The sequence below is a fragment of the Scleropages formosus genome, chromosome 11 (assembly GCF_900964775.1).
Source record: "Scleropages formosus chromosome 11, fSclFor1.1, whole genome shotgun sequence".
Lineage (NCBI taxonomy): Eukaryota > Metazoa > Chordata > Actinopteri > Osteoglossiformes > Osteoglossidae > Scleropages > Scleropages formosus.
Genome location: NC_041816.1, coordinates 28,190,839 through 28,210,387, shown reverse-complemented (window position 1 = coordinate 28,210,387; position 19,549 = coordinate 28,190,839). Strand labels below are relative to the sequence as shown.

The 19,549-nt window shown below is 40.7% G+C and overlaps 2 protein-coding genes across 3 annotated transcripts; one reads left to right on the top strand and one right to left on the bottom strand.

The window, feature by feature from the left end:
• Positions 1-1,554: 1,554 nt before the first annotated feature.
• On the bottom strand, positions 1,555-4,020 carry LOC114911939 (uncharacterized protein DDB_G0292642-like). The gene is made up of 4 exons (XM_029256514.1): positions 3,894-4,020; positions 3,471-3,571; positions 2,771-2,944; positions 1,555-2,046 (listed from the first exon to the last, which is right to left on the bottom strand). The coding sequence occupies exons 1-4, from the start codon at positions 3,976-3,978 to the stop codon at positions 1,588-1,590; spliced, it is 819 nt and encodes a 272-aa protein (XP_029112347.1). The 5' UTR covers positions 3,979-4,020; the 3' UTR covers positions 1,555-1,587.
• A 2,668-nt stretch (positions 4,021-6,688) lies between these two features.
• On the top strand, positions 6,689-19,345 carry LOC114911932 (ubiquitin carboxyl-terminal hydrolase 8-like). Of its 2 annotated transcripts, none has more exons than XM_029256448.1 (16): positions 6,689-6,761; positions 7,523-7,631; positions 8,929-9,249; positions 12,761-13,060; positions 13,173-13,238; positions 14,373-14,423; positions 14,718-14,814; positions 15,737-15,846; positions 15,983-16,053; positions 16,226-16,372; positions 17,419-17,514; positions 18,212-18,343; positions 18,427-18,555; positions 18,785-18,807; positions 18,900-18,934; positions 19,173-19,345. In XM_029256448.1, the coding sequence occupies exons 2-16, from the start codon at positions 7,529-7,531 to the stop codon at positions 19,343-19,345; spliced, it is 1,854 nt and encodes a 617-aa protein (XP_029112281.1). In that variant the 5' UTR covers positions 6,689-6,761; positions 7,523-7,528. The 2 variants fall into 2 exon arrangements, with proteins under 2 accessions (XP_029112281.1, XP_029112282.1); XM_029256449.1 differs by lacking the exon at positions 6,689-6,761 and adding an exon at positions 7,351-7,431.
• The last annotated feature ends 204 nt before the right edge of the window (positions 19,346-19,549 follow it).

Genomic DNA, 19,549 nt, shown 5'->3' with positions numbered 1-19,549 from the left:
CATACAGTTCATCGTTTAACATTTACAATAGAAAGTAAATCACTAGTGTTCTGAGCTGGGTGTCTATTTGAAAATTGTAACCTTACGTGCTGCTTACTGAATCTCATAACAGTGACATTTATGAAGATTTATGAATGTCGCAGCTGCTTTTCTCCAAAACAATGCAAACTGGGAATGAACAATAGTGCATTGCGCAAAATATCTATGACATGTTACTCACTTTATTTCTCTCAAAGGAAATAAAAGAGGGCAAGAAAGACTTTTAATGAAGTAAAAAGAGAAACAAGCTTCAACAGTACTTGATTTTCACTGCAAGTCATTTATTTCTGTTTCAGTTTGACTGCAATCTGTCTATGAACCGTGTGGGGTGTGTGGAAGGTGTGTTTAACCATGAAAAAAAAGTCAGAATTTTCCAGAGAACTGTTTTATAACTTTGTTATTTCGTTATTGAATAATGTTATGAACTTTATGAACACAAAGTTCCTGCAGCTGAACACAGATCATCCGTTTACTATAATACAAGACAAAGAAATAATATTTTACTGTCTTTAAATATTTTGGATACAGGTTTCATCCCATTGTAACTTTTATCTGCATTATGTGTTTTTTTTTTTTGTGTTGAATTATTGCAGATAATCTTTGTGCAATAAGCCTTTGGACCTGGTGGTTGCAGGTTTGAATAAAGAAGTCAGTTTACAGACAATTAAAGATGTATGGAAGTCGTATTAAAGATACTGTATGTTAATGAGGTGCTACACTGTCTGCATCTATTAATTTACTGGACGCTCTTCTCCAAAGCTACTTACACTGATTTACCCATTTATGCAGCTGGGTAATTTTACTGGAGCAATTTAGGGTAAGTACCTTCCTCGAGGGTACTACAGTGAGTGGGGTTCGACCCTGCGACCTTTGGATCTAAAGACAACAGCTCTCTGTTTCTGTTATGAACATCTATTCGACATACAGAATATTCAGTACTTCATTTTTTTATCCTGTTCATAATATGAGTTCAGTGGTCATGCGAGGTGTGAACAGGAATAAAGTGCCAATAAAAGATGAGGACATGTATAAGGAATAATGACACTTCCTCTCTGCAGTGAACACTTTGGCACATAGTTCGGAGTAACTGTCAGTCTAAGTTTTTGGCTACGAGTCAGGTTTCCTCATCTTGCTGTAATAAGAGCAACATTTTTTTTTAAGCTGCATCTGAGTATTTATCACCAGTTCCATGTTCCTTTACAGCTGACAGTGCAACATATCTGTCCTTTTTTATCTTTAGGTTCTGTACTTATATCTCAGTAAATAGTTAAAGTACGCACAGTACATTGGAGCTGCACTGGATACCATAGGGTGACTTTCAGTGTGTCTATGAGGTGTGATAGAAGAAAAAGCTACAACAGGTCATTCTGTTCACAAATATTTAATGTAATTTAATGACATGGTATAAGATCTATGCCACTTAATAAAACAACTACTAACAAAAGCTAAGTGATGCGTTATGCAAGTATACCTGTGCCGTTCTACACTACATCATATCATAAAAAGCGTGTGTGTGTGGAATTAGAACGGTTATTATTATGGATGTTATTATGGGTTACTCCTGTTCCAGCAGGGAATTGATGTCTGTCTCGGAGCGACCCCATCAGAGCAGAGTTCGAAATAAGAGCTCGTCTTCAGGCAGTTGGGGGTGAGCTTCAGACAGACGAAGCAGAACTCCTTCTGACACCTGGAACAGATGATGTTCTTGCAGCCCGTCTTATCGTGCTCCACCAGGAGCCCGCAGGTGGGACACGCCCGAATGGCGGGGCACTGCACGTTATTCACCTCTGGCAGCGTTATCATGGGACACTTCTTCAGCAGCTCGAGGTCTTTGTTGGTGCAGCCGTCGTTCTCGCAGCGATCTGACCGAGGACCGGGCCCTTTCCACTGCTTCAGGCACTGCCAGCAGAACTCGTAAACCTGGCCCATCTCCGCACTGCAGATTGTGCAGCGTACGTTGAGGTTCATGTGGTCCTCCCGCTCCACGACTGAGAGGCATCCTGGGCACTTTGCACAGAAAAATGAAAATTAGAAACAGTCCCAGCAGCTCTGAGCACTACAACATCAGCTTTCTCAGTAGCTTGTAAAATCACACACACACACATTGTCTGAAACCACTTGTTCCAAGCGGGGTCATGGCGAGCTGGAGCCTAGCCCAGCATCACAGGGCACAAGGAGACACACCCAGGACGGGATGCCAGGCCGTCGCAAAGCACCCCAAGTGGGACTCAAACCCCAAACCCACCAGAGAGCAGGACCCAGTCAAACCTGCTGCGCCACTGCACCACCCACCTTGTAAACTCTTAGCATTAAATCTTAAAATAAACAAATAAAATGAATAAATGACTATGATTTACACCCCTGATTCTACTTACCTTCTTGGTTTATCCAGTAAACTTGGACTTCACTTATTTTTACACCTGCACTACTTGCGTGTTTCTACTACACACACGATCTCCTCTAAAGCAACATATGGAATTGGTCACTGATTCTCATTAAATAAATATTTAGTGGTAAAACTAAGGGACACAAGAGTTTACCATACTTTCAGGCAGCACCGTGTATTGTGATTTATACTGGTATTAATTGTATATTTGTGATTAAACTGCCATACTGTATAAGACGTACTGAAAGTTCTAATCATTGCTTTTTTACACATATATATATTGATGGAATGTTATAATCCTTACAGATTGATATGGTTTTTTTTTTTACACATTACATTACTTACTGATTTATATTCACAGAATTCTGCCGCAGCCAGAGCTGCCATGGCTTCCTCAAAGTGCTTCTGCTCATCGGCTGTGAGAACTGCCAGTTTGCGGACCTCCTGGTAGGACCAGAGCGCCCCACACTTTTTCACCGTTCCCTCCTTCAGTGCTGGACACAGGAACTTGTACTGACCCTGCAGTCAGAAGACGGGACAGGAGGTTATCAGATGTCCGAATGTCCAGATACCTGAGAGTGCCAGAAGACCATTAAATCCTGAAAACCCGAGTCAGTGTCCTGTTGTCCCATAAACCGATACATCTGTCACATGGCCTTTCTAAGGATTTTTCAGGAACAAATTGCCTTTGTAAGCCAAGGGAAGACAATCTCAATTTTATCCTTGATAAACTGGGAGGATAGAAGACATGAGGAAGTTCACTGGAACCACAGGGAGAAAGGATCTGGGAAGTCCAAAGTAAGCTCCTTGGCATCTGATCATAATTTCCCTTCTGATATTCGGAGTTGAAATCTGATCCTTGTTTCGATTTCGTTTTCTTAAAGGGACAGCAGTGCAATTCTTTTTTATTCCTTCTGTTTATCAGCAGCAAGACATGCTTACAGTCTGTGGTCTTATGTGCCACCTGCCCCCCCCCCCCAGCTTCCCAACACCGACACGTTTGACAGTAGCCAGTAAAGTAATAAAATTAGAAAATATAATTCACCTGGTCGAGGAGACTTCGGCACCAAGCGGTGAGAGACTGTGGGGTGACAGCATGTCCACAGGACATCTCTGCCCTCAGGGTGTCTGGGTCATCGTCCAGTGCTATAGACAGACAGCATTGTATCAACATTCGTTTGTTTGTTTTCAACTAGTTTTACCTCTATATGGATTGTTAAGAGTCAATTCAAAAGATATGAGAATAGCTATGAGTGTAAACATAGATCTACAATAATAGATTTTTAATGCACTACTTTAACCATACATGCAGTACTACCATATATCTGAACTTAGGTGCCCTTAGGTACAGTGTTTTAAAAAAGTTTTTGCACATCAATACAGCTTTTACTCACAGTGTTCACTTATACAGATACACAGAACTCATTGGCTGTAGCTGAAACGCAAAGTGAACGAGAGGAAGACGTACTGATGTCATCAGGTCTAGTCACAAACTTCAAGGTGCTGTCACCGGGGTCGTAGCGCTTCTCCTGCTCCTGCTGCTGGGTGGTCATTGTGGCCCACAGTGCTGCAGATCCTCTCTACCGCTGATCCTCCTGCCTTGTTTTGTGTCTGTGGCACTGCCTTGTTTTTTATTTTCGAAAAGGTTTTACTTTCTCTTTTCAACCAGTTAGATTTTGGAATGGTCACATGATTTCCCAGAATTGCACACATGTGCAATTGTTATGTGTTTATATTGCACGTAACGAGAAATGTCAATAACATCAGTCAATAACCCAATAACATCAGACCTTAGATTTGTAAAAGTTTTGTGATTGTCAGTAAAAACACACACACACACACACACACACACACACACACACACACACACACACACACACACACACACACACACACATTTTCAGAACCGCTCGTCCCATACGGGGTCACGGGGAACCGGAGCCTACCCGGCAACACAGGGCGTAAGGCTGGAGAGAGGGAGGGGACACACTCAGGACGGGACACCAGTCCGTCGCAAGGCACCCCAAGCAGGACTTGAACCCCAGACCCACCGGAGAGCAGGACTGCAGTTCAACCCACTGCGCCACCGCGCCCCTCTTGTCAGTAAAAACATCAATAAAATAATAAATGCTTGACTGAAATCAATAAAATGTGCAGAGTTATGGGGGATTCTGGGCACGCAGAGATTGTGCAATTAACATTATCAACAGGAGAAAGAAAAAAAATGCTTAATAATTAATAACAAACCTTTCTCTATAGTCGGACACTTTTTTTTTTTTTTACCCGTACACATTCCCTTCAGGTGGTAAAGAAAGAACTAAAGTGGAGGAAAACTTCTTTGTTTTTTCCCTTTTTGGAACCGTCTCTTCCATACTACGAGTCCTCATTACTCCTGGGCAATAAAAATAAAATAACCCAATTAGCTTTTCATTTGTAAAAATGATCCAACTTTCCCTTTATGTTGTTACAATTGCATTAAATTACACTGGGGTATTTTGTGTCCTTTATATTTTTTTCTAACATTTGACCATGTACTGTGTTACTCCAAAAAGGACTATACTACATTGAACTATTACTGGTGGCTGGATTGAGGAAATATGAACTGATAAAAGTAAGTGCTTGGTTTCTCTAGCAGTCACATGATTGAGGGTAGTACGGTGATGTCTACAGATGAAGGTGAAAGTGAAAGAGTTTCAGCAGAAAAACAGAGCAGCACAGTGCATGAAACTGGGAGTGTGAAGGAGAGACACAACAAGTTTGTTTCAGGTGCCAACCAAACAAGCAATATGGGGAAAATTTACCAGGTCATCGTGAATGGACTGAAAGGAGAGAAAATATCAATTGACTTGGGACATTCAGAGGAAGAAATGAACAATCTGATTGTTTTGGAGCTGAAGAAAAAAATTGCTGCAAAACTACCAGGGAATTCAGGTAAAATAAATCACAGGCGCTTACTGGCTTACTTGCTGGTCACTTAAGTGGAAATATATGAGAGGATAACTACAACAAACTTTAATATCTGGAGAAAACTGTGTAAACTGTCTATTTTTTAATAGGAAACTCCTTAGAGTTGTAATGTTTTACTGTGTACCTTGTTGTTAAAGTGAGAACTCACAATCCTTATTAAATTTGTTGATTTGCATTTACTATCATATATTTATTTTAATAGGATATTCTGAGGATCGTGAGCTTATTGGTATTTTTTCCCTTTGTGTTCACCTGTCTGTTCAGGAGATGATGTGACAAGAATCAGACTCGTTTTCACTGACAAGATGTTAGACGATTCCAACACGCTCTCCTCATACGGGATCCAGGACAAGTCCGTCATCCAGATGGTTATCCAGTTACCGGGTGGTGGACATTCTGTCCAGATGGACCTCTGAGATGACCCTCGTTGGTGGCGTCCCCTGTCAATCTCAGCCAGGACACCAAGATAGGGAATGAATGGACTCTGCTGGTGCAAGACTGGATGTTGCTTGTCCATTTTATTCATTCTTGTAATGAGAGGACATCTTGAGTATTTTTCCTCTTTCCTCTTTTTCCTGTGTAAAAACATAGGGAAATAAGGTTTCACCAGGCTTGTTGTATTTCTTATGAAGCACTTTTTCCTGAAGTCTAATTTGATGTTATAGATAGATAGATAGATAGATAGATAGATGATATTACTGTGTATATGTAACATGATTATGCCAACTTCAAAATAAAAGAATGGCAATTGTTACTAATTAATAAAACTATGGTAACTGTTTCAGTAACTTTATACTTTATTATACACACACACAAAGAGTTTATTCCAGCTATACATCACTGTCCTGAACACGAGAGCCAGTTCACAGAGTTACAAAAAGAAAACCCATCACAAACACATGATACATATTTGTGCCTGAAAAACATAGCTCTCAGTATTAATCATTTACTAATATGTAATTACAGATTACATAATATATTGTCTATAATCATTATACAGTTTGGTGTATTGTATATAATATAGACAGATAAAATATAGAAAAATAGATTATACATTAGCTAATATTTCTACAACTACAGTCTATAAATATTACATTAGATGTGTCATGTATACGATATGTATTTCTATGACCTAATAAATAATATTAACCTTATGATCTATATACTTACATGATACTATCTATGTATGTATTTAATGTATGATGTATTAACTATTTTATGTCGTTATGTATAAAACGAAAGTGTAAATAAATACGGAAAAACGAAACTAAGTAACCGCCGGTCGCTCGAACGAACCTCTGAGGACCTGAGTGACTGACGGGGCTCCGCTGCGTTCATCGCTCCGTTTCCTGCTCAATAGTCCCACTAAGTAAGTTCTGATTTTGAACTGTGGTAAAGAAAGGTGCATTTTGCCCATAGCATGATTAGTATGAACCGGTCAACGAGAGAGAATTCGTGTCTCTGTAAGTCGTGTAACTCCGCGGCGTTCGGGTTCCGACGGACTTCGTGGCCGCAATTCACTTTCGGACCGAGTCGAGCAGTTCTCGAATCTCGTTCGCTCTTTTATTTCTATTACATTCTACACTTTAATACGTGTGATTTACACTAATAAATCATGGGCATGGCTGCGTGGGTGTCAGCAGTGTACATGTACAACGCAAGACCGAAAGGGAATGTTAGGAACCCGAGTTATAATTATCATGGGGCGTACAATTTTCCCACAGAGTTCCGTCTTCAGAATCCACGTAAAAAACATGAGATGCCTTAACCTTACTGTAACTGCAGAAAAGATTCAGTTGTGTTTGCAGTAGGTAGTCTATGGTGAGAGAAAGGTCTACAGAAGGAGGTCTACAGTGAAAGGTTTAGTAGGTTTACAGCAGAAGCTCTACAGTGAGGTCTATCGCAGAAGTTCTGCAGTAGAAGGTCAGCAGTTGGAGATCTCCTGCAGACGGTCAACAGTCAGAGTCTTCCAGCAGAAGGTCTACAGTTAGCAGGTCTGCAAGGTGAAGGTTTTCCACTTAGAGTGGTTGACATAACTGGTAAGTAGCCGAAAGGATCCATGACTTATTGAAATGATGTTCATGTCACAGTCATGTTTAAGTTTTGCCAGTTTTTTTTTTTGTTTTTCAGGTATAAATGTTTCCTAGCGGCTCTAAGTGCAAGGTCGCCTTGACTGCTGTTTCTGCAGTTGCTGCCTGCATTGTGATTGGATATGTTCTCCTGAAATATAAAAGAAAGGGTACAGTATCGTCACTTTTAAATATTGCTTGTCAGAGGAGGCTTTCAAGATAACGATGTATGATTTGTATTAATCTATACCACCATAGCCCAGTACAAAACCATCTAATCTCTGCAAAACATTTCACTTATTAGACTAAAACACATTAAATTAAAAAAGACAACTCAAAATATCTAGTCATCGAATTATTTTATTAGACCAGCAGCAAAACTGGCATACCTAGTCAAACAAACAAGACCAGATCAACACAAAAAAACTTTACGACTTAATTTTCCAAAACTGACTTTATGAATTAGGGTATAACTTTTTTTTAATGGAATGTCACTTCAGTTCATTACATGGAATCATTAAGAAGGTTCGAACACCCCCAACAAGTCACAAGATAGATAAAAATATTGTCATGGTAGCGCTGGACGAAGAACGGACTCAAGGGCAGAGAAAAGAGACGCGAAGTTTAATAAATCCAAATCGTTATCCAAACTCAGGTCGTGGGTCAGGCGATCGGTAAACTTTAAACAGAGGACAAGACAAAGAGCGTCGTCAAGAAACAAAAGGCGAAGGTCTGTATCAGGCTGAGTTCGCGGTAACTGCGTCGTACTGGAAACAAGGAAAGCAAAACAAAGTTCCGCACCCCGACTCCTCGTTGTCCCTTTTTATGTTCGCTTCCATCAGGAAACGGCAGGTATCGCCGATGAGTTGGGTGCGCAGGTCGTGACAAATATGGAGTATTAAGGAAAACACATAACAGTTCTTTATATCTAATCTAATAATAAAGAATCCAGTTTAACTTTTTTTTTAAAACTTCATATAAAAAATTTCAGTTGGTTAATCAGGGGAATTTTGCCCTTGGCTGTAGATGATAATTATCTTATCTGACAGGAATTTGTTGGCTGCTCACTGTGCGTTCAATGCTTCTCTTGGTACACGGTGCTGTGGTATTTGCACACTCACCGAAACGTTCGCTCTGATGAGGAAGTGACAAAATACAGTAGGGGCATCTTCTAATGTAATAAGAAAAATATTGCAGCTGTATATTATATACTGCACATTGTTCCCGGTTTCCTCATAAAACACGCTTGATAACGCAGGGTGTAAAATCCATTTCCTTATTTTACTTCTCGTAGCAGGCCTGGTCCTGCTATCATCATGGCAGAACAATTAAACTCTAAAGTATATTTTATTTTCTTATGTTAACAAACGTGATCATGATGCTCCAAAGCTGAACCAAACACATTCATCCCCAAACACTGGATTTTATTTAAACATAAATTCTTTGTTTATATGTTTGTTGTTTAAGGTGAAAAGCAAACACTAAATGAAGAAAAGGAACCCAAAACAGAATCTGAAGAATCTGAAGAACCAAAGCCAGTGAAAATATGTCGCTCGTATTTTGATACAGAATCTGAACAAAGTTTCGAGGTAGTTACTGGCTCACACACCCGTGTTACCACTTTGTCTCCAACACCGCAGAGACAAATACAAAGTGCTATGAGCAGTCCTGAAGGAGGAACTTCACCTGGTATGGATACTGCACTTTTAAATGAGGTCCAAAGCCAGCAGCAAATGGATCTCATGCAGACCTCAGAACCCCAAGCCCAGCCAACAGATCCATCAGAAGGTACATTGTGTGGATGCTCAAGGACCCCAAAGGTTTACCATTCATAACAACAGCAGAGTAAACTGGACATATTAGGGGAGGTTATTTATAGCTATGGGGTGGAAAGATTTGGAATAATGCAGGTGAGGAGTGAGGAGCAGCAGGATGTAGAGAAGTTAAGGCAGCTTATAAGATGGTGGAGGTGAGCTGAGGAGGGGGAAAGGGAAGGTATTAGTGTATTACTGGTGAGGTTAAAAGCAGATTAACTGTATTAAGGAGAACGGAGGCTCTTGGAAGGGAAAAGGAATGGGCCAGGTGGTGTTTTTCAGAGATCTTTTTGAGTTTCTAAAGACTCAAAAAATCTTGGACGTTGAACGTGGAAAAGCAGGAGCTGGATGGCTATCTAGGCGAGGTGTACTCAGAGTTGGTGGTGGATATCCCCCCTGTTGAGGAGATAGAATGGCCGATGGATGTGAGCCCACCAAGGTGAGGAGAAGTACAAGATCTGCGGTGGGCAAGGGCCTCCTCAGCACCTGGCCCAAACAGAATTCCCTACCAGGGGTACAAAGGTGGGCTGCATATGCTGAAGTTCTTGTGGAGGTTGATGACTAATGTATGGAAGAAGGGGGTCATTTCGAGATCATGGCAAAAAGCGGGAGGCAATTCCTAAGGAGAAGGATGCTGTTGGAATAGGCCAGCTTAAGCCTATTAGGCTTCCCAATGTTAAAGGGAAAATTTTCTTTAGCTTTTTGGCAAGGAGGATGAGGACATATTTGAAGGCGAATAGGCTGATTGATTACATCTGTGCAGAAAGCAAGGCTTCCGGGATGCTCAGGGTGCTTGGAGCACACTAATATGATTTGGAATCAAATACAGACTGCCAAAAAAGAGAAGAGAGATCTTCGTGTGGTGTTTTTGGACTTGGCAAACCCTTTTGGTTGGTTCCGCACAGTTTGCTGTAGGAGGTATACAGGTTTTTTGAGGTCCCTGAGAGTGTTACAAGGCTGGTGAAAACTTACTTTGGGGATATTCAGTTTTGTTTCAGAACAGAAAGCTACACAATATCTTGACATCGGTTACAGAATGGGATCAGGGCTGGATGTGTAATTTCACCACAGGCATTTACAATGGCAATGGGAGTTATTATATGGGCTTCCAAATGGGTTGTTAGCAGCAAGAAGCTGCGGGATGGGAGACGCCTCCTACGGTTCCTTGTACTTGTGATTTGTTCTCTAAATTGAATGATAATTTGAAATGGTCTAAGTTGATGGCTAAACCAAGTAAGTTGAGGAGTCTTTGATTGTTGGTGTAAAGGTGGTAAAAGAGGGGTTTTACATCAAAGGGGGGGGGACGGTGGCGCGGTGGCACGGTGGCGCAATGGCACGGTCCTGCTCTCTGGTGGGTCTGGGGTTCAAGTCCTGCTTGGGGTGCCTTGCAATGGACTGGCGTCCTGCCCTGGGTGTGTCCCCTCCCCCTCCAGCCTTACGCCCTGTGTTGCCGGGTTAGGCTCTGGCTCCCCACGACCCTGTATGGGACAAGTGGTTCAGACAGTGTGTGTGTGTGTTTGTGTGTGTGTATCAATGAGGAGAGAATTCCCTCTACTTTAGAAAAACTAGTTAAAAGCCTGGGTAGATGGTATTGTCCCATGTTAAGTGATAAGGAGCAGGTCATAGCACTAAGGGAGGTGGTTGTGAAGGGTATTGAGAGCATCAATGTGTCCCTTCTGCATGGGAAATCAAAGTTGTGGTGTTTGCAGTTCAGGCTGTTGCCACACGTTAAATGGCCGCTGACGGTGTTTGAGTTTTCTGCAGGGTAGAGAAGGTGGTTATTGGTAAGGTGGTTGGGAGTGGTGCGCTATTTAACTAGTGTAGCACTATATGGTAAGGGCATGCTGGAGCTGCCGGTGATGAGTTTTGTGGAAGAGTATAACTGTGCTAAAGCGGACTCGAAGATGACACTGGCACAGTCGAAGGATGTGATGCTGAGAAAGGTGGCGTCGTCAGTAAAGACAGGTAGGGGTGAAACCCTAGAGACGCAATTCAAAGTGTGAAAAGGGCTCAGCAGCTGTTGAATGTGATTGTTCACGTGCAGAGGGAGAAGGGAGAGTTTGGCTGTGGCTGGATTCAGCAGTTATGGAGTGATTCTCTGAAAGTAGATAAACATGTTTGCTTGTTGAGAATGTTCGGGAGCAGGAAGAGGAGGCAAGGTATGCAAAAGCAGTCAGACAGGTTAAACAGGGTCAGTGGGTGAATTAGGATGGCGTGGAGAACCGGAGGCTATACTGGCAAGACATGTGGTCTGTGGAGGCGCACACACACACACACGCACACACACTTTCTGAACCACTTGCTCCATTCGGGGTCATGGGGAGCCGGAGCCTAACCCAGGAACACAGGGCGTAAGGCCAGAGGGGGAGGGGACACACCCAGGACGGGATGCCAGTCCGTCACAAGGCACCCCAGGCGGGACTCAAACCCCAGACCCAACAGAGAGCAGGACCTGGTCCAACCCACTGCGGTGCCACTGCACCGCCACTGCGCCACTGCACCCCCTTCTGTGGAGGCAAGTTGCGTTAAATTCATTGTTGGAGCGACATACAACGTGCTTCCGACTCTGTGGAATGTTGAGCAGTGGAGAGGTGGTGAAGGTTGTTGTAAGTTGTGTAGCAGTGTCACAACACTGAGGCACATTTTGTTTGGATGTGAAGTTATTTCGGCGCAGGGACACTGTACTTGGTGCTGTGATCAAGTGCTTAAATGTTTAATGGAAGAGTTTTAGAGAGAAAGTGTGCTGTGGTGAATTCAGTGCCTGTTGGTAGAATAAATAATATGATTGGTTTTGTTCAGGAGAGAGTAACACTGTGTAAGAGTGGACGTGTCTTGGTAGGTTGGGTAAGGAACGGGACTGATGTGGGCAAAGAGCTCCAGGTGCTGCTGGCTATTGTGGTTATTTCTCTCTGTCCAGACACAGTGGTATATTCCAAGTGTGAGCGGACCGTGTACATACCAAAGTTAATACTTCAGTGTTGAGCTTTCTTGAGGTGTCGTTGACCTACTTCAACAACACGCTAATGAAGGGAGGTTCCCACTTGACCTACTTCAACGACACACTAATGAAGGGAGGTTCCCACTTGACAATCTCAATGATATATCCATGTTGGCACCCTGTAGGTTGATGTGGTAGTTGGGGGAAGAGATTAAGCCGCTTGGTCTTGAGTCGTGGAGATGTATGATAGCAATATTGGATGACTTTCTCTGTGGCTTCATGTGCAAGGTGGTCAAGTTGGTTGGATGGGCATTGTGTACAGCTGTTGTTATATGTGCATTGGGTCTAACATCTTATCCTGAGTATGTTGAATGTATTCACATAAAGCATGCTTGATAACATATGACAAACTCAGGGTGTAAAATTCATTTCCTTATTTTATTTCTCGTGCATAGCTGGCCTGCCCTGTCATTCCTGAATAACCCTAGTTATTCGTGCCCAAACACTGGATTTTATTCAGACATAAATTGTTTGTTTGTTGTTTAAGGTGAAAAACAAACTGTCAGTGAAGAAACGGAAACCAAAAGAGAATCTGAAGAATCAAAGCCAGCAAAAATGTGTTGGCCATGTTCTGATACAGAGTCTGAAGAAAGTTTTGAGGACGTTGTTGGTTCACACACTTCGTCGTCAACAGCGCAGAGACAAACACAAAGTGCTATGAGGAGTCTAGAATATGGAAATTCACCTGGCATGGATTCACCACTTCTAAGTGGGGTCCAAAACCATCAGCAGATGGGTCTCACGGAGACCTCAGAACCCCAAGCCCAGCCAACAGATCCATCAGAAGGTACATTGTGTAGATGCTCAAGGAACCCAAAGGTTTACCATTCATAATGATATAACAACAGTGTAGGTACATAAACAGCGTTAGAACATAACTAATGGCTCCTTTCCCACAGCTTGTGCTGCTGCGTTTACTACTGTCTCCACCAAGAGGAGCAGCGTGGACTTGAAGCAGCTTTCTGGTGAGAATCCATATTTGAGAATTACATGCAATTTAATGTGATATTTAAATTACACAGAATAACATGTTACACTGTGCTTATGCCAAGGACTCTATGCCAGGCCCAGTTCCATCGCCTTCGCCAACTTACACGTGTAGCCCAGGAGAAATTAATTTATTCATTCAATGAATAAATATAAATTGAAATTATAAATTGAATTTATATTAATTAGGTTCTGGACCTCAGTGACCCTGATCAGACAGTTAATGCAAATGGATGGATGGATGAATGAATGATTTAAATTAATAAATATAAATTTAAATTATAATTTTTAACAAATTTTATCAGTTAATATAAAACCTGCTATTGTTGCATAATACTAAATAATTCAAATTATTTTATATGTGAATTACAATTTTTGTGACCCCATATTATTTCAAATATTTATTGAACTTAAATATGTACAACAATATTAGTGAACACATCACTGACAGCTTTTGCGCTTGTTTACTCCACAAGGTTGTTTTCGGTGGTTCCTTCCTGCAAATGTGTTTTAAATGAGGCTCTTTAACACATACAAATAGTTCCTTTTTTCTACTACTGCACTCAATTCGTCAGTAAACAAAGTGCTTTACCTTTAACGCACTACAACCATGGTCACTTTGCTATCCGCTGTGATGGTTGATGGAAGACGAGTTTTACCAAACAAGTGCTCTGCTATTTGATTTGTTGGATTTTCCAAAAAATTGTTTTATAAAAAACATTTCAGGATTTGTGCTACTATGAATTTTTGTCTTTACATTCAGATTGTTTGTTCAATGTAGTTTTTATGAGCACATATGCTCACTCCTGCTCATTTTGCAGTACTTCTGAAATTCAGTCCTTTCCAGTTTTATCATCAGCCAACACACACACACACACACACACACACATTTTCCAAACTGCTTGTCCCATACGGGGTCACAGGGAACCAGAGTCTACCCGGCAACACAGGGCGTAAGGCCGGAGGGGGGGCACACCCAGGATGGGACGCCAGTCCGTCGCAAGGCACCCCAAGCGGGACTCGAACCCCAGACCCACCGGAGAGCAGGACCCGGTCCAACCCACTGCGCTACCGCGCCCCCCGTCAACCCACATCTTTCTTTAATTTTTTAGGGAATCAAAAAACACAAGAACCAGAACTAAAGAAACCAAAACACCAGAAAAGTAAGGAACCCTTTTTACTGCCAGTATAGCTTAAAATTGTACTATAATTTTAGCAACCATGTAAATTTTAGGTTTCTTCCATGTGCAATTCCAAAATCTTCTGTTATATATAAAATATATAAAATTGTTACAGCTTGATTATCTTGAAACTTTTTCGAACTTAGTCATTAGGTTTTCTTACTTTACTCAGTGATTAAAATTTAAATTAAAAGACTATAAATTATAACTGCAATGCTCAGGTGAAATGTTGCTATTATTAATAATGTTGCTAATTTTTCTCATTATCAATTTTAGATTATAATGGCTTGTATAATATGGGTGCAACCTGCTACCTGAATGCGGTTTTACAGACACTTTTCATGACTGAAGAATTCAGAAACAGATTGGAAAGGTAAGGGTACTTTTTTGGAATAATTTAAATTCAAATAACTGTTACTATGAAATGTGGAAAAATTTACCTTTTCATCTAAACTGAAACATGTAAACTGAAATTCAAACATTCAAACAGTCCAAGTGCTCTAAGAATGCAGCACTACCTGCTGCACCACCATGCCCACCCTATGGAACACAACTGGGACTTGAAAATCATCAGCTCCAATTCAGGGTTTCAGTGTCCAAAGCCTATTATAGGAACATAGCGTGCAAAGCAGGGTACACCTTGGACATTTTATTAGCTCTTATTAACTTGAAACATTACCCTTAAAATCAATGAAAATAAAAATACTTAATCTTCACAACCTCATATCTAGTGCTGACCGATTCATCACATAAGCTTTCACAGCGATTGTCCAATTTCCTTTTGCTTTATCTGTATAATCAGTAAAACCATAATAATACAGACATTCTTCAGTTTATTCACTGAGTAGGTTCTATAAAAGTCTCAAACAGCTATAATAAATAAAAACATGCTCTACTTTAACTTCAAACTACATTAGAACTGGAATAAAAGGACTGAAAATAAAAAATCCACAAGTTTATATGTGATGGCAAGGACTGACTAATTTGTCCTATAAACATATGCAATTTGTGAAAACAGTTTTTGAAAATAGACAACTGAAGGAAATAGAATAAAAACATGAAGAAGATGAAACATGTATCTTCAAAAATTCATAACTTTAGTAACATGAGGACCCAGTGCATGAGAATATATGTTTATTAACTGACTGTTGATTTAGTTCTGAGTTTTTCAAATTGAATCTAACTGAACATTTTTTTTTTTTTTTTAAACAATGAGATGTTATATAGCAGAACAATATATGGGAACGATGTCACTGTCTAATCAGTGAACATGGGCTTTGTGTTTATTTTCTCAGCTTCGCAGCCACTGGTATTTTGAAACATTTAAAAACACTGTTTAGAAATTTAAAGCAAGGAACAACACATGTTGAAGATGGACTTTTAAAAGAACTCGGGATCACAGACAGTGAGTGCGATCTTGACATGCATGGTTACCATCTTTACTATGACTTTACACTGATTCAGTGTAATTACCTTTGCTTGATGTCTTGGGGGGGAACCCAAAATTACAAATTATAATAGAAATCTATGGAATTTTGCAGAATTTCAGCAGCAAGATGCAGCTGAGTACTTTCAGAAGATTTTGAGCGCTGTGGGCCCCCATGTTTCTACGGTAAAAAATCGTTCTGCAATTGTCATAAGGGAGATATTTTCTTATTTTCATACCATTTGAAATCAATACCAAAATGTTTTGCAAGATAACGGTTTTTCCCCATGGCTATCAAATTTTAGACTTTGAATTCCACTGATGTTGGCATGTAAATATAATACATTCACCCATTTAGATCTTTCGAGGCCAAATGAAAAATTCTACCAAATGTAAAAAGCATGGAAATGGATCAGAAAAAAGTGATGAAAATGGATCAGAGCACAGTTCATTTGTGACTGTGCCCCTTGCTATTGACGTTGATTCGCACGAAACCTACAAAGTGGTAAGATCTGAAACCCATGGAAGCAAAATGTACTTCTTGTGTGCAAATGGAATTTTAATCACAGTTTGGCCCCACCATAACCTGTATGTTTTTGAGGTGTTTACATAAGGAAAGGAGTGTTCCACTACTGGAGAAAGGTTTTAATGTCTCTCTAGAAAATAGGGTAGCTTTGGAATTTCCATGACCTTAACATCCAGTAAATCTGGCCTGAATACACCTGGAAGAGACGAGGCAGGAGACAAGAGATGCGGTTGCCTGTTGCTGAGGGCTTTTATTTGCCATTAGAGCAGGGAGAAGGTAGGAGATGGAAAAGGGGGGGCAGGGAACAGGTAGGGAGAGGCTTCTTGCGGGTCAGGGGGGCTGGGAGAGTCGGGTCGGTCGGGATGCGGGCGTTGTCTCAGGGATCGGGGTCGAGTTCGGGTTCGGGTTTGCTTCTGTCTCGTGCTCCTCCTCAGTCTCCTCTCTCTACTGCTGAACATCAGGGAAGAAATAAGGTGTGAAAACAGCCCCAGCTGTGGCTGCTTTGCCCCCATCTCCGCCCCCTCCCCAGGGGGCCTCGGCATGCTACAACACCTTTTACTGAAAACTGATACTTATTCCATATAAGATAAGTTTTAAATCTATAGAAATGAATATAAATATTACATCTATTATGTTTACTGGAGGAGGGGGTGCGTGGCGCAGTGGGTTGGACCACAGTCCTGCTCTCCGGTGGGTCTGGGGTTCGAGTCCCGCTTGGGGTGCCTTGCGATGGACTGGCGTCCCGTCCTGGGTGTGTCCCCTCCCCCTCCAGCCTTACGCCCTGAGTTGCCGGGTTAGGCTCCGGTTCCCCGTGACCCCGTATGGAACAAGCGGTTCTGAAAATGTGTGTGTGTGTGTGTGTGTTTACTGGAAAATGGAGGGCAGTGTGTTGTACCTTATGGTTGCATTTCAAAATCCAAAATTTATCGAAAATTCCAAAATAATAGCGAGAACCCCATAAAAGATAGCTGGTCTGTTGAAGAGAGGAACGTGTCCACGTGTAACACTGTCCTCTATGTTTTCAGGTTGAAGGCTGGAATGCATTCTTTGAGAAATCAGTCTTAACTGGAGACAATCAGATGTACTGTGACATCTGTGATGAGAAAACGGACACAGAAGTAGTGAGTGATCAGTATTAATGTCATTTTTATCTGAATGAAGCATCTTGTACAGTAAGGTTAACAAATGGCAACGGCAAATGAAATACAAACTAATTTATTTTAATTTTCATAATTTTTACTCCATTCACAAGTGTCAGAATTCTACCTATTTATACATCTTGTAATTCAGTGTGAAATTTAAACGGGAAATTATTGTGACATATTACAAAGTTTTCAGTCCTTCTTTGTGAACGATGCACTTCCTCTTGTATTTTGTTCTTTTGATAACTTCTTTAGATCAACTATGTTTTTGTCAAGATTTATTTCAAATTATGGTGTGATTAATGAATCTGTAGCCAAGTTTATGGAGCTTAATTTCATACCTTAACTGGTTGAGACGCAACAGGTACAATAAGGATGGTGCTGCATTGGTGCCACACAACAGTGTACAAGTGTTCCTACTTTTTCAACTCTAGTATTAATGCATGTGTCTTATTTGACTTAAAATTAACATTGTAACTGAGCATCAGCAACTTTTGTAACACTTACACTACTATGTAAATTGGTCCTACAGATAAAATTTATCTTAAGATTCAAAGTTGCCAAAATGAGATTCAATAAATATAATCCCTGAATGAGCAAGTGGTCTCGCCAACCCAGCTGGTGGCCACTTGTCCATTTAACCTTCTCAAGACGTCTCTTTTGGTGCTCTACTCAGAGCTGTGAGATGGAGGTGTGTCCCGAGATCCTAACTCTGCACCTGAAGAGGTTTGATTTTGACTATAACTACATGACGTACGTGAAGAACAACTGCTTGGTGGAGATTCCTCTCAAGCTACATGATACAAAGGTAGTGCGAAAGAGGTGTTGCCAACTTTGTAGTTGATACAATATCAAAAAACAGCGTATGAAATGTCATCCATTTCCTTGCAGAAACACACATTTGAGCTGTATGCAGCAATCAACCATAGAGGAAGTCTCGCAGGTGGACACTACAACGCCCTCATCAAATCCTTTGAGGATGAGAACTGGTACTTGTTTGATGATGCCTATGTAACACTGGTAAGACCAACTCTTTCATATTTAATGTCTTTTTTTTTTTTTTACTCTGCAACACTAGTGATTCACTTTTCGTGTAGAGCACAATTGTAAATATTGAGTTTGTGTGTACTTTTATATTTTTATACCGTCGCCTGTCTTTATGCCTGACTGGTTAATGTCGGAAATGTGTAAAGAGCTTCCTCTGTTCAAATACTGGCTTATTTTTCAAATTATGTGCTTTCTTCTGCAGATTGACAATAAAGACAACTTCAAGTAAGAAAACTTCATGTATTAAACTAATATTTATACTTTGTTTTATGATGGTACTTGTTCGTCATTTTAATCAATTCATTTGAATCTTACAGGTGTGAACATGCCTATTTACTCATGTATAGGAGACGTAAGTACGGCAGATGGACTCAGTGAAAAACCATTACTCTTTAAGTTACCTTTTGAGTGCTCATTTCGGTCCATCGACACAAAAACTTTAATGTAACATTTAATCTGAAAAGAGAAAAAGTGAAATATAATGTTGTAACACAGCCAAAACAGGAAAGTGTGATATTTATAAAAAAAGCATTTATGTTTTCTATCAGAGGACAGTTCTGAGAGCCACATGTGGACTTTCCCCATCTTAGGAGGACCAGGAGACACAGACGGTTCTGAAGGATGTGCCGAAAGACATGCTGACGGTAGTAGTGGAAGAGAAGAACCAGAAACTGAATGTGTAACTGGTTCCGGTGATGAAAGAGCCGATGAAAGCAGTGCTGCAGTGAGGAGTGTGGAACAGGGTCTGAGAATTGAAGTCTAAATCAGCTTGCTTTCAGCAAATGTAATCTTTCTCATACAAGTTCCCATTTTTATATCAAATAACCTAGTTATTGACATAAAAAATAGGAAACTTTTCTATGAGATGTACATCGCTTTGGAGAAAAGCATCTGCTAAATGAATAAACGTAAATGTTTACACTTTTTCAGTGTTATGGACTTCAGTCTTTATAGTTCATGAAGAAAA

Excerpts from the sequence above, each read along its gene's own strand:
- LOC114911939 (XM_029256514.1), bottom strand. The coding sequence starts at position 3,978 with ATGACCACCCAGCAGCAGGAGCAGGAGAAGCGCTACGACCCCGGTGAC. Across the intron at positions 3,572-3,893 it reads GACTAGACCTGATGACATCA|CACTGGACGATGACCCAGAC; the intron begins GTACGTCTTCCT and ends GTCTGTCTATAG. Across the intron at positions 2,047-2,770 it reads AATTCTGTGAATATAAATCA|TGCCCAGGATGCCTCTCAGT; the intron begins GTAAGTAATGTA and ends TTCTGTGCAAAG.
- LOC114911932 (XM_029256448.1), top strand. The coding sequence starts at position 7,529 with ATGTTTCCTAGCGGCTCTAAGTGCAAGGTCGCCTTGACTGCTGTTTCT. Across the intron at positions 13,061-13,172 it reads GCCAACAGATCCATCAGAAG|CTTGTGCTGCTGCGTTTACT; the intron begins GTACATTGTGTA and ends CCTTTCCCACAG. Across the intron at positions 18,556-18,784 it reads ATGATGCCTATGTAACACTG|ATTGACAATAAAGACAACTT; the intron begins GTAAGACCAACT and ends TTTCTTCTGCAG.